Source organism: Heterocephalus glaber, unplaced genomic scaffold (assembly GCF_053883595.1).
Source record: "Heterocephalus glaber isolate CG9 unplaced genomic scaffold, H.glaber_assembly_v1.0 deba00001444, whole genome shotgun sequence".
NCBI classification, from domain to species: domain Eukaryota; kingdom Metazoa; phylum Chordata; class Mammalia; order Rodentia; family Bathyergidae; genus Heterocephalus; species Heterocephalus glaber.
The window spans coordinates 2,894,410-2,913,665 of record NW_028258297.1 but is presented as its reverse complement, the minus strand read 5'-3'; the positions used below and the strand labels follow the sequence as shown (position 1 = coordinate 2,913,665).

The 19,256-nt window shown below is 51.8% G+C and overlaps 1 protein-coding gene across 5 annotated transcripts in view; it reads left to right on the top strand.

The window, feature by feature from the left end:
- Nucleotides 1-18,641, top strand: part of Tbc1d22a (TBC1 domain family member 22A) — a 448,179-nt gene extending 429,538 nt beyond the window's left edge. For all 5 annotated transcript variants that reach the window (XR_015452208.1, XR_015452207.1, XM_087213680.1 and 2 more), the window contains one exon: nt 18,335-18,641. Coding sequence is in view for 2 of the 5 variants with exons in the window: in XM_021258779.2 (XP_021114438.1) it covers nt 18,335-18,391 (57 nt within the window). In the remaining 3 variants the exon portion in view is untranslated. The remainder of the gene's footprint in view (nt 1-18,334) is intronic.
- The last annotated feature ends 615 nt before the right edge of the window (nt 18,642-19,256 follow it).

Here is a 19,256-nt window from a genome sequence, read left to right as displayed (position 1 = left end):
CCGCGGGCGACCTCATCCGGATCGGAGACCTCTCTGTGTGGTAAACAAGGCAGGACCTTTCCTCACCAGCATTTTTGTTTCATTGTATTTGTTGCTGTGATATATATCATGCATTCAAGAGAATGCATAAACTATAAATGCAGTGGAGAAGGCAACCTCCCACGCACCCGCCCTCTATGACAAAAAATCACGTTTCCTGCCACCGAAGACCAGTCTGCGTTCCCTGCCTGCCTCATTCTTCCCCCTCCCTCCCGCCTCTCCTCTCACCCAGCCCTAACATTTTCAGGGCTTGGGGCAAGAGTATGAATACAAGCCCACATGCCAGCTGTCTAAATATTTATAAACTATAAACCAAGTTAACGCAGTGTTAAGTAAAAACTGTTCTAGTCTTCTGACTTGACAAATAAACCTTCATAATGACAAGATGGGAAAAAAAGGTATAAAATTATGGGTGTTTCTTGACAATTGAAATCTGGCAAAATATCAAAGTGACTGAATTTAATTATGATTGCGTATGCCTGGGTGTTCTGTTGATGGGCCAATAATTCCTGGATGAGCAATAAAACAAAAACATGCATAATTTATAAATTATTGTGTGTTTATTCTATAAAACTTATTTGTCTTGCCTTCATTTCAGCACTATCGCTAATTATGTTTTTATAATTAAAATTTTCACATAATTGCCTTTTATTGACAGTAATGACAAATTAGACACCCTTTCTTGAGTTGTTGTAGTTCTTAGATAGTTTTCAAAACTTAACTTCTGCTGCGAGAAGCTGTGGTCTGCAGAGACAACCACAGCTGGGATTGTCAATAAAACTCTTAGAGGAGTTTGGAAATGACCCAAATTCCTTTGAAATTTTACTTCTAGTTTTTAATCACCGTAATGGGGTTGTGCATTTTACATCATCATGAGCACAGACAAAAATCATAAAATGCTTAAATTTCTTCATATAAAGTCACTACCACTTATGTTGGATTTTCACTGCATTTCACTGTCACAAATCAAGCTTCCTGGGCTCAGGATGTGGCTCAGCGGTGGACACCAGCCTGGCACATGGGAGGCCATCCCAGTGCTGCAAAATAGTCAACAGCAACAACGAAAGCGCTCTTCCAGCATGGCAGGGAGCAGGGTTCTGGGTCACTCTGGCTAAGTCCATTTGGACATCTGTGAAAGTGCTCTCAGCCTCCGTGTGCGGTGACCTGAGGACCCTCGGAAGCACCTGCTGGCCTCAGAGCAACTAAGTTGAAAAGATGCCCAAGGAGGGGCTGTGTGGAATCCACAGCACCTGGGATGGAGAGAGGAACTGGACCTCAGCTTGGAGTTCTCCCCACCCCTGAGCCTCCCTCTCAGACCCTGTCTGCCTCTAAAGCCAGACCACCTGCCACAGAGATGCTGCTGGAGCCCGCTGACCTTGACACCATGGACTCAAGATCACAGAGAAGGCCAGACAGGGAGCACTTCCCATAGTGTTTAGAGCACAGATATTGCTAGGCCAGGGTGGAGGACTCTGATGGCCCAAGAAGGGCACCCAGCATCCTTTAGTGAATGGCTTTTGGGACATGTCTCTAAAAGTCCCTTGGGCAGATCCATGGGATACCCAGGGCTCCCAGAATTCATGGCATCTGGAAATGCTGCAGGTGCCCTGGTGTCTCTGTCCTGGATTCTGAACTAGGTCACAGCAGGATGCCCCTGAGGAGCCCTGAGTGAGCTGAGGGGGTGGGAGTCCAAGCTCCTTTGACACGGGGTAAGCCAGGGTTGCTGGGCCCTGCCCGGGGGTGGGAGAGGGTGTGATGACAGTGGCCCTGAGGCTCCCTGCCATCTTATGGACCACGACACCCAGGCTACCTGCACCTCCCTCCGGCAGTGTCCTCGCCTCCTGGTGGCCTTGGGGCCTGGGCTCCTCCTGGTCCCCCTTCACAGTCTTGTTGGTGGCTCCTCTGCTCCAGGAGCAATGCACAGGGGCACAGTGTTGAGGCCCATGGGTCTGAAAATGTCCTCTGGCCCTGTATTTGATTGCCAGTTTCCCCTGGTGAACATTTCTGGTTAGGAATTATTTCCCGAGCCTTTGGAAAGCTTGGCCCCACTGTAGTCTCCATTCCAGTGCTGTGGTTGAGATGTCTGAATCCATTTTGCTTCTGATTCTTTGTTTGTGACCTGTTCTTTTGTGCCCCATTTGGAAGGCTGCAGATCTCCCTTGTGTGTGTTCCTGAAGTCCCCTCTGACGGCCCTTGGTGAGGGTCTATCTTCTCCTGTTGAGTTGTGCACTTGGTGACCTTTTCAGGTAACCACATTTTTGCCTGGAATGTGTTCATACCTTCTTACTGCTCCCCTTATCCCCTTGGGACTTCTGACATGGTTTCCTGGGTGCAATGTCTTCTTTCTCTGGGGATATTCAGGGTGGCTTGGGAAATTCTTTTCTCCCTTTATAGCTGGCCTTCCTCCTGCTGAGCTCTTCTGTGATCACTCAGGTGTCTGCCCCTGAGTTCAGTGACAAGGTAGACGTCTGTTAACCTCTGACGCTTGGTGGCTCTCTAGGAACCTGGTCTCAGAAGCTTTCAGGGAGCCCTGAGCTTGGGTGGGGCTGGTCAGTGTCCAGCTGGTGTGGGACTACTGGGGGCATTGTGGTTTGGGGTCTGGGTTGCCAGCAGGCTTGGACTTTTCCCTTGCACTGGTCAGACCCTGGTGTGGTGCTCCCTGGCTTGGAGACAGGCTGGCGGCCACCTCTTGGGAGCAGCAAGGGGAATTTTGCACTCAGAATCCAGCCCAGAATCGGTCTGGTCATCTTCATAGCCCCAGGGCAAGGAGAGCACCCAGAGTGTCATAGTCCTCTTAACTTTGTCACCTCTGCCCTTTTCTTAGGGGGTAGAAGTGGCCAATTCTTGGATTTTCAAGCTGTGGATTTTGGATTTGACTCTTAGCACTCTGGAGACACTGAGCACTGGGCAAATGCCTTACAGCATCCAACATTTGGCTGTGGCATTTCTTTCCTTGCTGTTCTGTACCTCAAATACCTCTTCACTGCTGCTTTGATGGAGCCATGGGAGGGAGTGAAATGCTTCCTTGGCCTCCTGATCCTGAGTCCTCCATCCTTGGCCTCCTGACCCTGAGTCCTCTATCCTCCATGTGCTCCCACAATGACTGCTGAGTGGGAAGGGGGACCAGAGCTTCTGGTGGCCGATGTGGTAAACCCAAGAAGGTTTGACAGGAAAGAGAAAGTGGAGACAACAGGAGATGGAGAACTGAGGCAGATTTCTGACAAACTGGATGCAGCAGCTCCTGATGTCAGCTCTTGCTTTAGTGTCCCAGAGAGGTGAGCCGAGGACTCCTGCTTTGTTGCTGTTGCTCAGACCAGTGTGACACGGAATTCTGCCAAAGCCAGCTGATGAGCCCTGAGAAGTCCTTGCTGTCACTGTCAGTCTTCCCTGTGGGTTGTCACCCAGCTCTGCCATTTGCTGACAAGAATCCCTTCTCCTCACGAGGGCAATGCAGACAGCACCATCTCAGGGCCTGGGCACCTGTGCACAGAGCAGCCCAGCTCCCTTCCTGCCCTGATTCTGCTTTAGTTCTGTGCTCCATTCCACTCCACCAGGGTGCTCCTATCTGTCACCTCCATCAGAGAACAGTGCATGGGATGAGGCTGGTATACCCTGCTTACCTGTGACTCTGGGGTATTGTAGGGGGTCAGGATGGGGACTTCAGGTGGCTAGGACACAGAAAACTGTGACAGTGTGAGATGGGAGAGCAGGAGGTCCACCTTCAGCCTGTGGGTCAAATTTGGCCCTCATTCTGTTTTTGTAAATAAAGTTTTATTGAAACATAGCTCTATTTGTTCAATTACACATAGCTGACACTATGGGCACCCTACCTGGCAGAGTTGTGTAGTGGGACGGAGACCACTAAACCCATGAACGGTAAATATCCCCACCTGGGCCTTCACAGAGCTCATGTGCTGTGCCTGTGCTCAGTGGCTGAGTCTGACAGGCAGACAGGGCAGGTTCACATCTCTGGTTTGCCTTGCTGTGTAATCTTGGGCAAATGAGTCAATGTCTCTGAGCTGCAGTCTGCTCATTTCCAAGCAGGCACCTGGCTTGAGGCTTGTCCATGACATTTAGTGTGGTAGCAAATCCCCGTAACCCAGTTTCCCCGAGTCCCTGAGCCCTGGGGCCCAGGACTCTTCTCAGGAGTTAAGTTTCACAGCAACGCCTCCCCGTGGGGGTGGCACCCAGGCCTTGTGCGCATTGTAGCCCTCCATGTGTGACTTGTCTCTCAGTGAGCCAGAGGAATGGCCAGCTGGCCAGCCAGGCCTCCACGTCCCTCGAGATGTAGGGTTTTGGGAACCAGTGGATGAGAATGGTCCTCTCACTTCTGTGCACAGGCCTGGCTCAGCCACCAGCACCTCCAGGGAGACCACGTGGGAGGGGAGGTGGACGTAGGGCTTGGCAATGATGTCCCTGAGCAGTGTCCTGTCCACACCAGGGGACAGTGGCACCTTTCACTCAGGACAGCTGTCCCCAGCCACTGCAGGAGTGAAGCCTGCATGTTCCTTTGGAGGCTGCAACTCCACTGCCCTCACAGCCTTGCTCTCCTTTATCTAGGACACCTGGACTCAACTTCCCCTTCTAGCACATCCTCTGATGGGCAGTGGAAATGGTCATTCTGGAAGTGGAACCCCATGGCCTTCAGCCAAACACAGAAAGCTCTAGGTGCCTGACACCAGGCTCCACGGTCCTGCTGCTGCCGCTGCTTTGGTCCTCGCCCAGTGACTCCACTTCTGCACCCCACCTATTATCAGCAGTAGCCTCCTGGGGCCCCGGTTTATCCATAGTTTCCCTCCTCCCTGTGCATTGTTCTTTCCCTGTCCCAGCTCCCTCCCAGGCCTGACTGGATATGTAAATATGCCAGCTATTCTCTGCTCTGTTATCTTCCCACTGCTGCTTTCATTTTCTTACTCTTTTCTTCCAAATAAGACAGAAACCAGTTTAAGTGAACAAATTACTCATTAAGGGAATGGTGACAGTGTTGGGTATTGGAGCCACCTGAAGTCAATTAGGGAATCAACGGAATTAATTAGTCTCCCAGGGCTGAGGATGGAATGGGAACCCAGAGAGATGGGTCTCCTTAACTCACAGCAGGGGCCCGGAGGGGCCTTCTGGGCAGAGTTATCATCCCTGTGCTAAAGAGTCCAGGTAAATTCCAAGCTACTGTGTAGGCTGTTTGGGCCTGGTTAGTCCTCACCTTCCTGCAGCCTGGCAGCAGGGAATCAGATCATGAGCTCCACTTCTAGGTCAATGGCAACAGGAAGAAGAAAATGAGGGAGTCCTGAGGTGGAGAATCACCTGAGGGTGTGCAATCCTATCCTAATGCAGTGTTTTAAAACACTGATATCAATGCAAAACATCCATAATGGGTCAAATATCAGAACTTTAAACAAAGATAGGCTATTGTTTTTCAAGTTGCCACCTTGCCTAGTAGGCAACAGGATGGTGGTGGCTGGGTGCCCACCACTGCGTGACTCCACCAGGCCCCAAGGACAGGCTGGGCGGCACAGTTCTCCGCGCTCCTTCGGCTATGTATCAGTTGTGTATCGGTTGACAGACTCACCTCTTTCTCCCAAGCCGTCCGAGGAGGTGTGGCTCGGCCCACAGCTGTTGCACTCCTTCCCCTACTCCACTTGTTCCTGATCACCCCTGCAACAGACCTGGACAGAGGGCCTTAGTGTCCCTCCTGGCTATCTAGTGGTCACTCTGACATGGGTGGAACTGGACTGTCAGCACAGTGCCTCCCCTTCGCTCCTGCAACTCTGAAGAAGCCGGGGGCACTTTATATGGCTAAGATCAGGGAGGGAGGGATCTGGGCCCATTGTTGACATCTCCAATCCCCCTGAACCCCAATTATTTGTGATGAACACAGCTACACCTCCAGAACATTCCCCAGTTTCACCCTGCCATTTTTTTCATGGCGATGTGACAGCTGTCAATCAAACAGTTCACATTGCCCTGCCCTTTCACTGGAATGGTTGTCCTGGAGCCCTGAATCCACTTGGACCAATTGCAGGCCTGTGCTTGGGCCAATCAGCAGCCCAAATTTGAACAATAACAGGCCTACACCTGGACCAATCACAGGCCTGCAGCAGGTCCCTGCTGCTTCTTAAATTTATCTAGGAGGGCTCTCTCCTGAGTGCTGGCCCACTGTGCTGCAGCACAGGTCCTGTTAAAGACTTGCTCTGGTGCTCCTGTAAATCTGCCTGTGATTTACTTCTCAGGTAGTGTGGACTTCGTAAATTTACTTGGGCTTCTCCTGAGTAGTGTGGGCAGAGCAGTTGCTTTAACAGAAAGAGCAATAAACACTAGGGGCTGTTAGTTTTGAGGCAATCCAGAGGCCAGCAGCTGACAAAGATCAGCAGCAGAGACCAGCACCTGGCAGTGTCTTGCCAGCATCTGGCACAAGTTGGCATCGAATGGCCATGGCAGAGACTAGCAGCAGACAGTGTCAACCAGTGACATCAGGCCTGCTGGCAGAGCCGCACTTTGGCTGTTCACGATTTCTATCTGAATCGAGCATAAGAACCCTCGACTGATTGGCAACAGTAGACCCTCACAGACTCTAAGCCTGGGTCCTTGTGGGGTGCAGGCCATTGCAGGTCAGATGGCAGCAATCAGTGCTCCCCTGGGTACCTAGGTCCCTCTTGGAGGACATGCTCTTGACCTTGGACAGAAATGTGCCCTTTTGGGAAAACAAGTGACCTGGCACAGGTCTGGTCCCCAGGTCTTGCTTGGGCTCCAGGCTTTCAGAGCTGTCCATGGGACAAATCCATGGCCACACAGGTGCCGCGGTCTGTGGTGGACAGTGGGCATCTGCAGGCTCCCCTGCTCAGAGGAGGCAGGTTCTGAGGCAGCTCTGGTGACATTTCTCTTTGTGAATTGTTTAGGGCAAGGGGACTTTTCCCCAGAGAGTAGCTTGTTTATTCATCAAGACAAATTGGAGTGACTATGCATGCCTTTCTGAGATCCCAGGGCCTGGGAAGGGTTGCTAAGGGGACAGGTGCCCATTGAGGGCTGGCACAGGTCCTACTGGGAGCAGACACTTATTCCATGAAAGTGGGGACATGCAGTTAAGAATCAGGGCAAAAGAGGCAAAGGGGAGGGGGAAGTGGGGGGGTGGGGGAAAGGAAAGAAGGGAATGGAATTAATATGAGAAATGAAAAAAGGAAACAAAGTCTTTGTAAATAGGGAGGGATGGAGGGGTTGAAGGGAGGGCCGGGGAAGGGGGAAAAAATACGAACCAAGAGAGTATGTAAAGGTGCAAATTTCCAATGATGAATGTCATTATATTGTACATCTAAAATGTACCAATAAAAGGATACACACACACACAAAAAAGAATCAGGACAGAATGAGCCCCTGGGGCCGAACTCAGAGCTGACCCCACTGACTCCTGAGGTCCTCAGAGAACCAGGTGGATTCCTCTGTGCCTGTGTCCCCAGAGGCCAGCTGGAGAGAGTGCAGGATGCAGCATGGAGCCAAGGTGTAATGCCCAGCACTGTGACATAGCCTGGTCACCATCCACTAGCTTAGTGGTGGCATGAAGAACCATTATAGAGCCTGGCGGGAAAAGCTGTGACCCATACCCTTGCATGCCAGCAGCTTTTGTGCTGCCAGGAAGAGCTGCTATACCACCCTCTCTTCCAGGAAACATCTGTACTGCTGCCTGACTGAGGAGCACAAGCCTCTCAATGCTGCCCCCAGACTCCTTACTTCATACCAATGCCTGACAGCCACCTTCCCACCAACTCCTCCTTAAAAGCCTTTGCTCCCCCCCTCCATGCTGACTTCCCTTTCAGATTCAGCCTGCTCGCTGGCGCCCAAGACTTACATAAATAGCCACATTGCTAACAAAAAGTCGGCCATGAGTGTTCTCTCCTCTTACCCCAGACACAAATGGTCCTTTATGGTCCCTCTCCCTTAGCCTGCACAGCCCATGAGGTGCTGCTGTTTGCGTCCTGTGGAGATGGCGACTGTAGCTCTGGGCTGACTCACTGGGTACATGGTGATGAGTGTCACAGAGCCTTTCTGTCTGGGCTCCACATTCAAGTTCACCTCAACTCTACTGAGGCGATGATGGTAGGAATGCCTTTTGTTCATTCATCCAGTGACACCCACACATTCTGCAACATTCCCCATCTGTCCCAGTCAGGCCAAAGCTCTGGGCGAGGCAGGGATTCCTGGCAGTAGGCCTGAGGGAGACTCCAGCCCCAGATCCTGAGGGCCTGGCCCGGTTCTGTCACCTGTGCCCTGGAGGGGATCAGGCCAGCTCTTCATGCTCCCTGTGCCTCAGTTTTTCACCTGCACTTTGGACTAGTGTGAATTCTGTCTTTTGGGATGCTGTGACCATCAGATTACTGGATCAACCTCTGTTGCCACTTGGGCCTGATGAAGGAACTGCTATATTGTCTTGTTTATCCCTCATATACCTAAACCAGGGTCACAGATCACCCAGCATGTAAAACCTTGAAAGGGGAAACTTTGCCTGAAAATCAGCCAGCACCCTTTTTATTTAAATTCTGTACAAATTCAGAAAGTATTTTTCTTTTTGCCATGGCTGCCAGCAAGCTCAGAACCTGATTTTGGAAACCTCATAGTTAGCTGAAATTTTTATTTCTTTACCCATTAAGGATTTTGATATTTTCAAAACACCTAACAGGAAGATTTATTCTTCATGGTACTTGGTATTCAACTCTCAGAAGAAAGAGTTATATACCAAGAAAGAGGTACATACCTGGTTATATACCTCTCTGCACATCTTCTGACCCTTCCTCTGTAGAACTGCAGTTGTTCAGGGTCTGGTGTCTGAGGCGGAGGCAGACAGGCCAGTGGCCATCGTCCAGGCAAGATGGAGCTGTGTGCAGGACAGGGGCTGTTGGCCAACACACAGTGCTAGCATTGCCTTCCCCTTTGTTCACCTCTAAATCAACTTTAGGAGTCGCTGAACTAGCAGGAAGAAGGAAAAGGCTTAAAAAGACAAAGTATATTACAGGAAAGCCATGATTTCTCGGGCTATTTGTCACTTCAAGTGCGATACATTAACAAAGTGCTGTAATAAGAGGAGCTACTAAAAAATGATTTATTGATACTTTAGCTCTGTTAAAACAGGTTAATGTCAATACAATTAGCTCTGGGATCAAGGAAATCCCTTGTGGAGGGAAAGCTGATAAAACAGCCCTGAATGGCGCTCCAGCAGAGGAGGAGAAGCTGAGGACTGGGTCTAGGGGGAGGCGAGGACAGAGCATTCTTTCTGGCTTTGCCATCCTCATTCTGGGGCTCTGCGGGCTGAGTCTGAGCCTGGCAAGGCTGGGAGAAATGGTCAGTTTGTTTGCAAGGCTTGCCAGCCCTGCAATTTCACGGATGGTTGACTCCTGAGTAACTGGGAGAATATCGAGCAATTGTTATGCTGGGAAGAGGGGCAGAGAAGAGTGGGTGTCTCCAGAGGCTGGAAGGGCCCTGGGTATCTGCTCACCCACAGTCCACCACCCCACAGACCACCGCTGGGACCTGACTTAGCTTTCAGTGTCACCTGGCTGGCCATCAGGGTGTCACTGCCAGTGTGAGGTGGGACATTCTCGGTGTTGTTATCCCCATCCTCCAAGAGTTGGCCATACATGGTTGTCTTTTAAGGCAAGCATTCACAAGCCTAGATTTTTTTCCTGAGTTCTTTACTTTTAATTTTTATTAGTTCATGTCTGCAGTATATGATTACATCCATCATGGGGAATTAGTACATCTTAAATCTTAACTCATCTTAATTCTTCTTAAGACCCCTGCTCCTGCCCTCCCTCCCCTTTCTACCACCTCCTGGTCTTTTTCTCCTTTTGCAAAAGATCTATTCCATTGTTTCCAATGACCTATCTTTTATTTATACTTTGGGTTTCTCATGTAATAGGAACTACCATTTAAGCTTGTGTGTCTGACTCATTTCACTCAACATTGTGGTTTCAAGGTGGATTCATTTTCCTACAAATGACTCATGTTTATCATTCTTTGTGGCAGAGTAGTACTCTATTGTGTGTAAATACCACATTTTCCTTATCTACTCATCTGCTGATGGTCATATAGGCCACTTCCAAGACTCAGCTATTGAGCTGTGCCTCTATAAACACGAGTATGCATGGCTCAGTGTAATATGATGTCCTTAACTCTGCTGGGAAGACACCTAGCAGAGGACTAGCTAAAAATTTCAATTTTGGGTTTTTTGAACTGAAGGGGCTCTTCAGTGAGTGTGCTGGGCTGTCTGTTTCCCTCCCAGTGGGCCGTCCCTGTCCTTTGGGTTTGGACAAAGACAGCAGTAAGCCTGCACCATAGCACAGCAGGAGTCTGTGAGGCTCACGGCAGTCCATATACACCCACTTGATGCCCCTTCTGGGTTCACCTGGGATCTCAGGGATCTATGGGATCGCTCCAAGTTGTGGTGAGCCTGGCAGCAGCTGGAGACCAGGAAGCTGAGCCCCAGTTTGAGGGGGTGCTGCCCAGGCAGGGCTGGGGCTGAGCAAGACTCCTGCAGCTGAGTTCTGCTCAGACCCCTTTTCTGCCACACCTTGGTGTCAGGGCAGGACACAGCCTGTCACTGGGGCAGCCTCAGCGTCCTGTAGGGGCCACCTAAGACAGGTGGTCCACAGGGTTGGGGCCCTGGAGATGTTCCTGAAGCTGTGGGTATGTCACCAAAGGGACCTTTACAAATGTAGTTAAGAGACTGCAGACAGGGAAAGCATTTTGGAGTATTGGGGTAACACCCCCTAATCACAGGGTCCCCATAAGAGAAAGAGGAAGTCAGGGGCTGCAAGCCAAGAAAGGTGGGTGATTTGGGAGCAAGAAAAGGTGAGGGACAAATTCTCTCCTAGAGCTTCACACTTTGATTTTAGCCCCTTGGGGTTGCTCTGAGCTGGCCGTGGACAGGAGGACCCTGGAGATTTACCTGGTTAAAGGCCAGTGTGAGGAGGAGGAGGAGGAGGACTGTGATTGGCAGCTGGCCTAGGGCAGTGGTTGGCTGGGACACTGGGTACGTGGCCAGGGTGTGGCCAAAGGCAGCTCCCCTGTGCTCCAGGGAGCTTTGGTTGTCTCCAAGGAGATGGCTCTCAAAGCTCAGAGAGCACAGAGAGGCCAGGAATGGGTGGGTGAGGGCTTCACAGTCATCTTCTGTCTCCCTTTGGAGTAGCAAAGCTCTGAAGAACCCCAGAGACCCTGACCTCAAAGCTCACTGACCTTTCCTTTCCTAAGTGAGAGAGCTGAGTAGTAAGAAAGGAGAGCAGAAGGCGCCTGGGTGCTGCTGGGCCTGTGTTGTCCTTTCAGCTGCCCCAGAGCCCTTGCAGGCACCGTGAACAGCTCTGGGCCCCCTAAGGTGGCTCCACCCACCCATCCCTCCTCCTCTTTCGGGGACCCAGATGCCAGCTGCCTTCCTGCTTGCTGGGGTCAGCTTGGTGATGGAGAGATGAACACAAAGGCAGAGGGAGGTGGCTCTTGGTCCCAGGGACAGGGACCTGTTGGGAGGCTTAGTCCACAAGTGGCCAGAAGTACAAGGGAGTGAGGCTTTTGGGTTTCCTGGGTTGACTTCTCCAAGCATCCTTTTTCCATAGTGAAATTCTCCACCTGAAAATGATTCATCACAGTCTTTCCAATCCTTTCCCATTTCTCATCTGCGGCCCTCAACAGCTTCTCTGAGGCCTCCATGTGACCTGGCGGCTATTACCCATCAGCCCCTCCAAGTCCTGGCTCAGTCTGGGTCAGCCCGACTTGCACACCCCCTTGGCAGTGTGCGCACCAGTGAGCAAAGGCGCCTGGCCTGTGCTGGGAGCCTGAGAAGGAGACATGGCCCCCGGACCTGGCAGGGGCAACCAGGCTTGGGAAGAGGAGCCATGAGGTTGGAGGGGCCCAGCCCCTGTCCCTGAAGTCCTTGCTGGGTGGATCTGTCTCTCTATGCTTCTCCCTCTTCCTCTTTCTCATCTTTCTTTTCTAATTTGTTGGGAGAATTCAGTGATGGCCTTGATGCTAGTTGAATGTCCCCATCCACTAGGCATTCTAACATTTGCATTTTTTCCCAATTCTTTTTTCTTCCATTGTTTTTTTATTAGTGTATATTGGTCATACAGATGAATGGGTTTTATTTTGGCAGACTTGTACATGCACCTAACAACTGTTCTGGCTTGAATGGAGACTGGTCCCAGAAGGCCTTGTGTGCTCACAGGCTGGACTTTTGGAAGGTGGTTGGGTTATGGAACTGATACAGCTGGCTTGCTGTTAGGAGGTAGGGCCTGGTCAGGAAAGGAGAGTCACTGGGGTTGTGGCCTGGAAGGATGTTTCTTTCTCCTCAGCTCCTCTCTTTTCCCTCTGCTTCCTGGCCTCCATGAAGTGAGCAGCTCTCCTCCACACCATGCTATTTTCGTGTTCAAGCCTGCCAAACATCGACTGAAACTTCTGAATTGTGAGCTAAAATAAACCTCTCCTCCTTTAAGTTGTGAGTGTAGAATGTTTAGTCCCAGGGATGAGAAAAGTGACTAAGACACGCACTTTAATCATTGATACCCCTAACATTCACTTGTATCTGATGCGAATGTCCCTCGTTCACACCTCGTGCACACCTTGGCGTGGCTGAGATGCCTCTTAGGTCTGGAGGCACAGCTCTGGAAAGACATTCTGTTACAGGAGTTTATCAATGGCAATACCCTGGGTGGTAATTTTAGGATTGAGAGGAAGTGTGTGGCTGGAGGCAGCCCTACAACCAGCCCTATTTATTTCATGGTGTCCTGAGAAGTGCAGGACCTGCGATGGGTCTCTCAGAATTGCAGGACCTGCAGATGGGTCTCTCAGAAGTGCAGGACCTGCAGATGGGTCTCTCAGAAGTGCAGGACCTGCAGATGGGTCTCTCAGAAGTGCAGGACCTGCAGATGGGTCTCTCAGAAGGGCAGGACCTGCAGATGGGTCTCTCGGAAGTGCAGGACCTGCAGATGGGTCTCTCGGAAGTGCAGGACCTGCAGATGGGTCTCTCGGAAGTGCAGGACCTGCAGATGGGTCTCTCAGAAGTGCAGGACCTGCAGATGGGTCTCTCAGAAGGGCAGGACCTGCAGATGGGTCTCTCAGAAGTGCAGGACCTGCAGATGGGTCTCTCAGAAGGGCAGGACCTGCAGATGGGTCTCTCAGAAGTGCAGGACCTGCAGATGGGTCTCTCGGAAGTGCAGGACCTGCAGATGGGTCTCTCAGAAGTGCAGGACCTGCAGATGGGTCTCTCAGAAGTGCAGGACCTGCAGAGAGATCTCTCAGAAGGGCAGGACCTGCAGATGGGTCTCTCAGAAGTGCAGGACCTGCAGATGGGTCTCTCGGAAGTGCAGGACCTGCAGAGAGATCTCTCAGAAGGGCAGGACCTGCAGATGGGTCTCTCGGAAGGGCAGGACCTGCAGATGGGTCTCTCGGAAGTGCAGGACCTGCAGGGCGGGCAGTGTCCTTGGCACTGGGCATTGAGAGCTATCAGAGAGGGGGCCTGGCAGCCATCATCTGCTATTGCAGTTCTGCTCTTGAGTTGGCAGAGAGTGAATTTGGCAGTATTTAGGGGAGGATTGATGAGCTGAGGAGGAGGAGAGGGAAATGGTCACCTCCATCTGCACCTGAGGAGCTGAGTAATGGATTGAGGGCCTTTCTCGGGCATCTGGATGCCCTGATGAATGGTCACAGGAACGTCTGTCTCCATGCACACCAGGCCATCCATCCATCAGAAGGACAGGACCTGTGGAGATAGTTCCACGTCCCGTGGGATCTGTGACCTTCACAAGCACAGGCTGAGACAGAGCCTCCACGGCCAGTGTGGAACAGCAGACCCTTGGCCCTGGGGAGCAGACCATTGATCACCATGTCCAGCACCTGACATCCAGGCAGCTCCGCATCCTGGGGCCCCAGGTGCCTTTAGCACTCAGTGCACTGCCCTGGCTGGGGCCCACTGGTGATGTGACACAGGGCCTGGGATATGTGGACAGCAGCCTGTGGCTCTGCCTCGCCCCCAGAGTAGGGGAGGCTTAATGTTTTGCATATTCCTGTGACCCTTACAAGGTGATCCTGCTTTTCTGGATGCAGGCCTTTGGAAGAAAGGTGGGGATGGTGTTTCGATAGATGGAAAGCCATCAGCGAGGGTCTTCACGTGGTCATGGGCTGGAGGAGAGCAGGGGAGTCAGATCCTGCAGTGGCAGAAACAGGGATTTCAGCAGGGGCTGAAGGCCTGCAGGCCCGGGAGCTGTGGCCTGAGTGGGCAACTGGGGAAAGGGAGGTCTTGACCCCTAGATACAGCTGAAAACACTCCCTCCCTGGGTCCTGCACCCCCATCATAATCCTGGGGGCCCAAGGGGAAGGGACAGACAGTCCCATATACAGCAATGCCTGGGGGTCAGATGGGGGGTACCTGGTTGGTGGGCACACTGGCACCCTATCATCCCAGGCAGCTCATCCCTGACACCCATGAAATATGTGCATCACACCTGAGACGGGTGTGGGCTGTCCCACGTGCACACAGCTCAGGACAGTCCTGGGGCTGGGGAGGTGGGGTGGTGTTGGCCCACATGCTATGACCCTAGGTGGTGAGAACTGCAGGAGTTTGTCCTGCAGGGCTCATGTGCTGGAGGCTTGGTCCCAGGTGTGTGTGTGGGGGGCACCAAGTATGGGACCTCTGAGAGGTAGGGCCTTTTGGGAGGTGCTTGGTCACTGAGGCACTGCCCTGGAAGAGACTACTGTAGTTCTCAAAGGGCCCTGCTTAGTTGCAGTGAGAAGAGTTATAAAGGGTGACCCTGAGGGTTGGGGATTTAGCTCAGTGGTTCCGCTGCCTGCCTCGAAAGCACAAGGACCCGAGTTCAATCCCCGGTACTGAAAAAAAAAAGGGTGACCTTGGTCCCTAAGTCACTCTGGCTTCCTGTCTCACTGTGCTCTCTCACACATGCTCCTGCCAGTGTGATGCTGTCCACTATGAGGGCTTCACTGCAGGCTGAACCCATGGGCCTGCCCAATTTTGGATTTTTAGCCTCCAAAACTGCCAGTAAAATAAACTTCTTAATAAAGTATACAGTCTCAGATTTTTGTTGTAGCAACAGAAGGTGAACTAAGTGAGACACAGTTGATCCTCCTGTCTATCCATCCAGCTGTCCATCCATCCATCCATCCATCCATCCATCCATCCATCTGCCCATCCATCCATCCATCCATCCATCTGTCCATCCATCCATCCATCTGCCTATCCATCCATCCATCCATTCATCCATCTGCCCATCCATCCATCCATCCATCCATCTGCCCATCCATCCATCTGTCCATCCATCCATCCATCTATCCATCCATCCATCCATCCAGCTGTCCATCCATCCATCCATCCATCCATCTGTCCATCCGTCCATCCGTCCGTCCATCTGTCCGTCTGCCCATCCATCCATCCATGCATCATCTGTCTTCTCTCCATTTGTACGACCACTCTCTCTCCTTCCATAGCACCTGCATGGTTCCCAGTGGCAGGAAACTGTGAGACCCAAGGCTGCCTGTAGGTCCTTACTGGTCTAGGACCCACACTCCTGTGGAGACCTCACTGTCCAGGAGGAGGGAAAGCTTGGAAACTGAAGAGGAGCTGGCAAAGATCTGTCCACATGGTGGGCACGAACACTTTAAGAAGAAGAGCAATGAAAACTCTGACGGTCACAATAGCAGAGCTTGGAAGAGTCTAAGCCAAGGATCAAAGGCAGTGCACCCGGGCGGTGCTCATACAGGGACCGAGGTGCCTGTGGGCCCCTGCCCTCCCTGTCACTTATCAGTAGGAACAGAGAATCTGTCCTTGCCCTCTTTTCCAGACTTAACCAGAGGCCATTTTCTTGGAGAGGTCATTTTCCAGTAGTTGAAGTCCTCTTACAGAGGAATTTGTAAAGTGAAGCACAGAGTAGCAGTGATTGAATAACAGCCACGAGGAGTGTGCTATTATTATTACCCTGATTTCAGATGGAAAAGCTAAGGTTCAGAGGGACTTAGTATCTCATCCAAGGTTGCAAATTCAGTCAGTACAGTGGAACCATGAAGCAAATTCAGCCACCATCAGGACAAAATCCTGACTGGGTGTAAAGGGAACACCCAGTCATGCTCTCTGTCTCTTCTGCTCCATGCCGGCCTTGCCCCGGTCACCTGCAGACTCTGAGCTCAGGTAGATGCAGGCAGACATTGGCCACAGCAGAGTCCAGCCAGTGGCCTGCATGGGATTTGTGCTCTCTTCTTGGCCCTGGGCTGCATGTGAGGCTGCATCTATGCCGGGCCCACTTCCTGAGGTTGCTGCAGGTCACTGACAAGAATGAATGAACTGGGCACTGCCCACAGCCTCACCCAGCATGGACCAGCTCTCATGCTGCCCATATAAGTTTTTATTTCGCTCTTCTTGAGTTCTTCCTGAGAAACGAAATTTGATGCGTTCAATTTCTTTTTCTCCGAGGAAAGATGCCGGCTACTGGTCATCTTTCTGTCACCTTTTCTGGACTCTGTGTCCCTTGAACCTGGCAGCCTTCACTGGGAAGCTGCCAGACCTGACCAGGTGCCAAGCCCAGACAGCTCCCTGGCTGGGACACAGCTCTGCACCCAAACGCTGGGCCAAGACTCTGACTGAGCAATCAGTCTCCAGGAGGAGGGGCACACAGCTCTGGTGTTGTCTCCCTGGCACGGGGCAGGGTGTGGTCTGAGGCTGGCATTCCAGAACCCTTATGACTGGGAGCACAGCCTGCAGAGGGTGGCATTTGTTCTGGGTGACTTCAGCAGGGACGAGGGCTCTCGAGAGGGCCCCACTGCAGAGGTATGCAGGGCAAGGGCCTGGGGTTGGGGTCCTGGGTCCATCCAAGGCTGGCTGTGGTGGGATGAGGGGAGGGTGGCTATGCCAGGCTGTGGAGGGCCTTGGATGTCCCTGGGGTTCCCTCACAAACTGAGCCAGCCTCCATTCTTGCTTTGAACTGAAACCTAGGGAACAAGGAAGCTAGCTTTCGGGTGAGTGATCTGGCCCCAGGATGGCCACATGTAAGGAGGCCCCGGCAGCCTCGGGAGAAGGTTGAGGCCAGATGGGAGCCCTGGACGTGGGTGTTGGAGGTGTGGTCACTGCTGCTTCTGAGATTGCTGCCTGGATGAGCCTGTGGGATGGGGACATCAGGAGGAGAGAACATGGCGCAGGGGAGGATCAGGTTGGGGTCAGTCAGTCACCCATTTGGTGAGCATTCATCAAACACTGCTCTTTGCCTCCATATCCAGGCTGCCCACCCCAGTCCTAGCTGTAGCATCTCTCTGCTCAGCAGGATATGAGGCAGGGACGTGGCCCAGGCTCTGCAGAAGTGCCCTTGCCCGTGGAGAGGAGTCTTTCCGGCCTAAGTGTCCCCCATCAATTGGCATGTGGATTTAGCTCTGGAGAACCCTTCTGAAATAGATATTTCCCTCCACTGCCCGAGGGATTTATTGACAAAACTAGCCATCTATTAACATTATCTTGGGACTCTGCACTGGGGAGAATAGATACTATAAATCTTAGTTGTGTAAAAACCCAGGAGCTAGAAGGCTTTAGTGGACGGCAAATAGAAAAGTCCAATGAGTTCAGACCTGTTTATTTTACTTAGAGGGAAAGAACATTCTGTACTCAGCCAGGCAGGAAATGGCTTTTGGGGACGGCCACTTAGCCCAGCTGTTGGCCCTGAAACTGTGGGAGTAATCGCTGCCTGCAATTAGAGCAGGCTGCTCCAAGGACCATATTTTGTAGCCAGAGACACAAGCTTCTGGAAGTTGGGCCTAAAACTCGAGCAGGGGCCAAGGGGCATGCTGGGAAGGAGGAGCCCAGGGCAGGGGTCAGCATAGTTTCCAGGTGCCTGATGAAGAAGTTCCAGGTACCTGGGACATTCCTGTCTGTGCTAATGGCCTTGGCAGTATTGTTCATTCTCTCACGCTCATCCTGGTGCAGATGACATTGCACCAGTCACGTTCCCGAGCCTCCTTGCTCCCTCTGTCCTTAGCAGTGGCTCCTCCCGCCCCGGTGTCTTCTGGGACCATGGGGGAGGCTCTGTGATGTCACATGGGAGCATGGGATTTGGGAGCTCCACTCTGTCCACTGAGCCTGGGTTCTAGCCCAGTTTTGCTGCTTGCTAGTTGGTTACTGAGGTTGGATAGAAAACATAAAGATGGATAGAAAGGAAACGAAATCATAACTAAAAATTGTACTTTTGAGGAGATTGTAACCTCTGGGACCCCATCAAAGTCACCCGAGGTGTCCATGTCTGCTTCCCTTGGTTAATTCAGGCTTCTTTCCTTCCAGACCCATCGTGTTCCAAGCTCTGCAGGAAAACTGAAGTCCACAGATCAGCTTAACTGAGAAAGTAATGAGCAGCAACCTGATCCTAAAATAAAGAAACAGGCTGAGAGAATTCAAAGAATACTTAAATTATCCACCTTAAAAAAAAGCAACAAAACTGGGCTCATGCCTATAATATGGGCCGGTATGAGGGCGCTTCTACCCCCTCTTCCAGGAAATAATATGCTTCTCTGTCTTGAGGGTCCACACTCTATTTCTCTGAATGTCTACCTTTTTCTTGCTGTCTAATAAACGCTTCCTGTGTCTCTTATTGACCAGTCCTGAAAATTTGTTTTCTAAGACGGGAGTTGGCGAACCTGAAGAGTTATTCTACAGGAAGGGTAGGTTAGGTTCTTGATCTCAGCTTTTGAAACCTCCTCAGACCCTGCAGCAACAGTCACCTTGGTCAAGCTAGGAGCCTCTGTCCTTTAGTTTTGTTATCTGCAAAATGGACAGGACATGAGCTCCTCCTGCGGTCAGGGGGATTTCTGAATCCAGTACACATTTTCTCAGGTTTCTGTGAAATCCCAGACTTGGTGGCTGTAAGCACCCCCTGCTGGAGGGCAGAGGTGAGAAGTCACAGCGCGTCGAGCCCTGGCATTCTCTAGTTGCTGGTGCTGTGGGCAGTCCTGACCTCCCTTGGTGTGGAGCATAGTGCCCATGCCCAGGGGCACAGCCGTGGTCCTGGGGGTGGGGCTGGACATTCTTGCTGGCACACCACCCCCTCCCGGAGCCCCCTGGGCCCCAACAGCACCCCCTCTACCCCAGTTCCTCCCTGTGGCCCTCACATCCTTCGATGCCAGTCAGGGGGAGGACCCCAGGAGCCCATATGCTTGAAGATGGAGTTGGGAGTCATGCTTTACAGGGCTGTCTCTGTCCGTCTTTC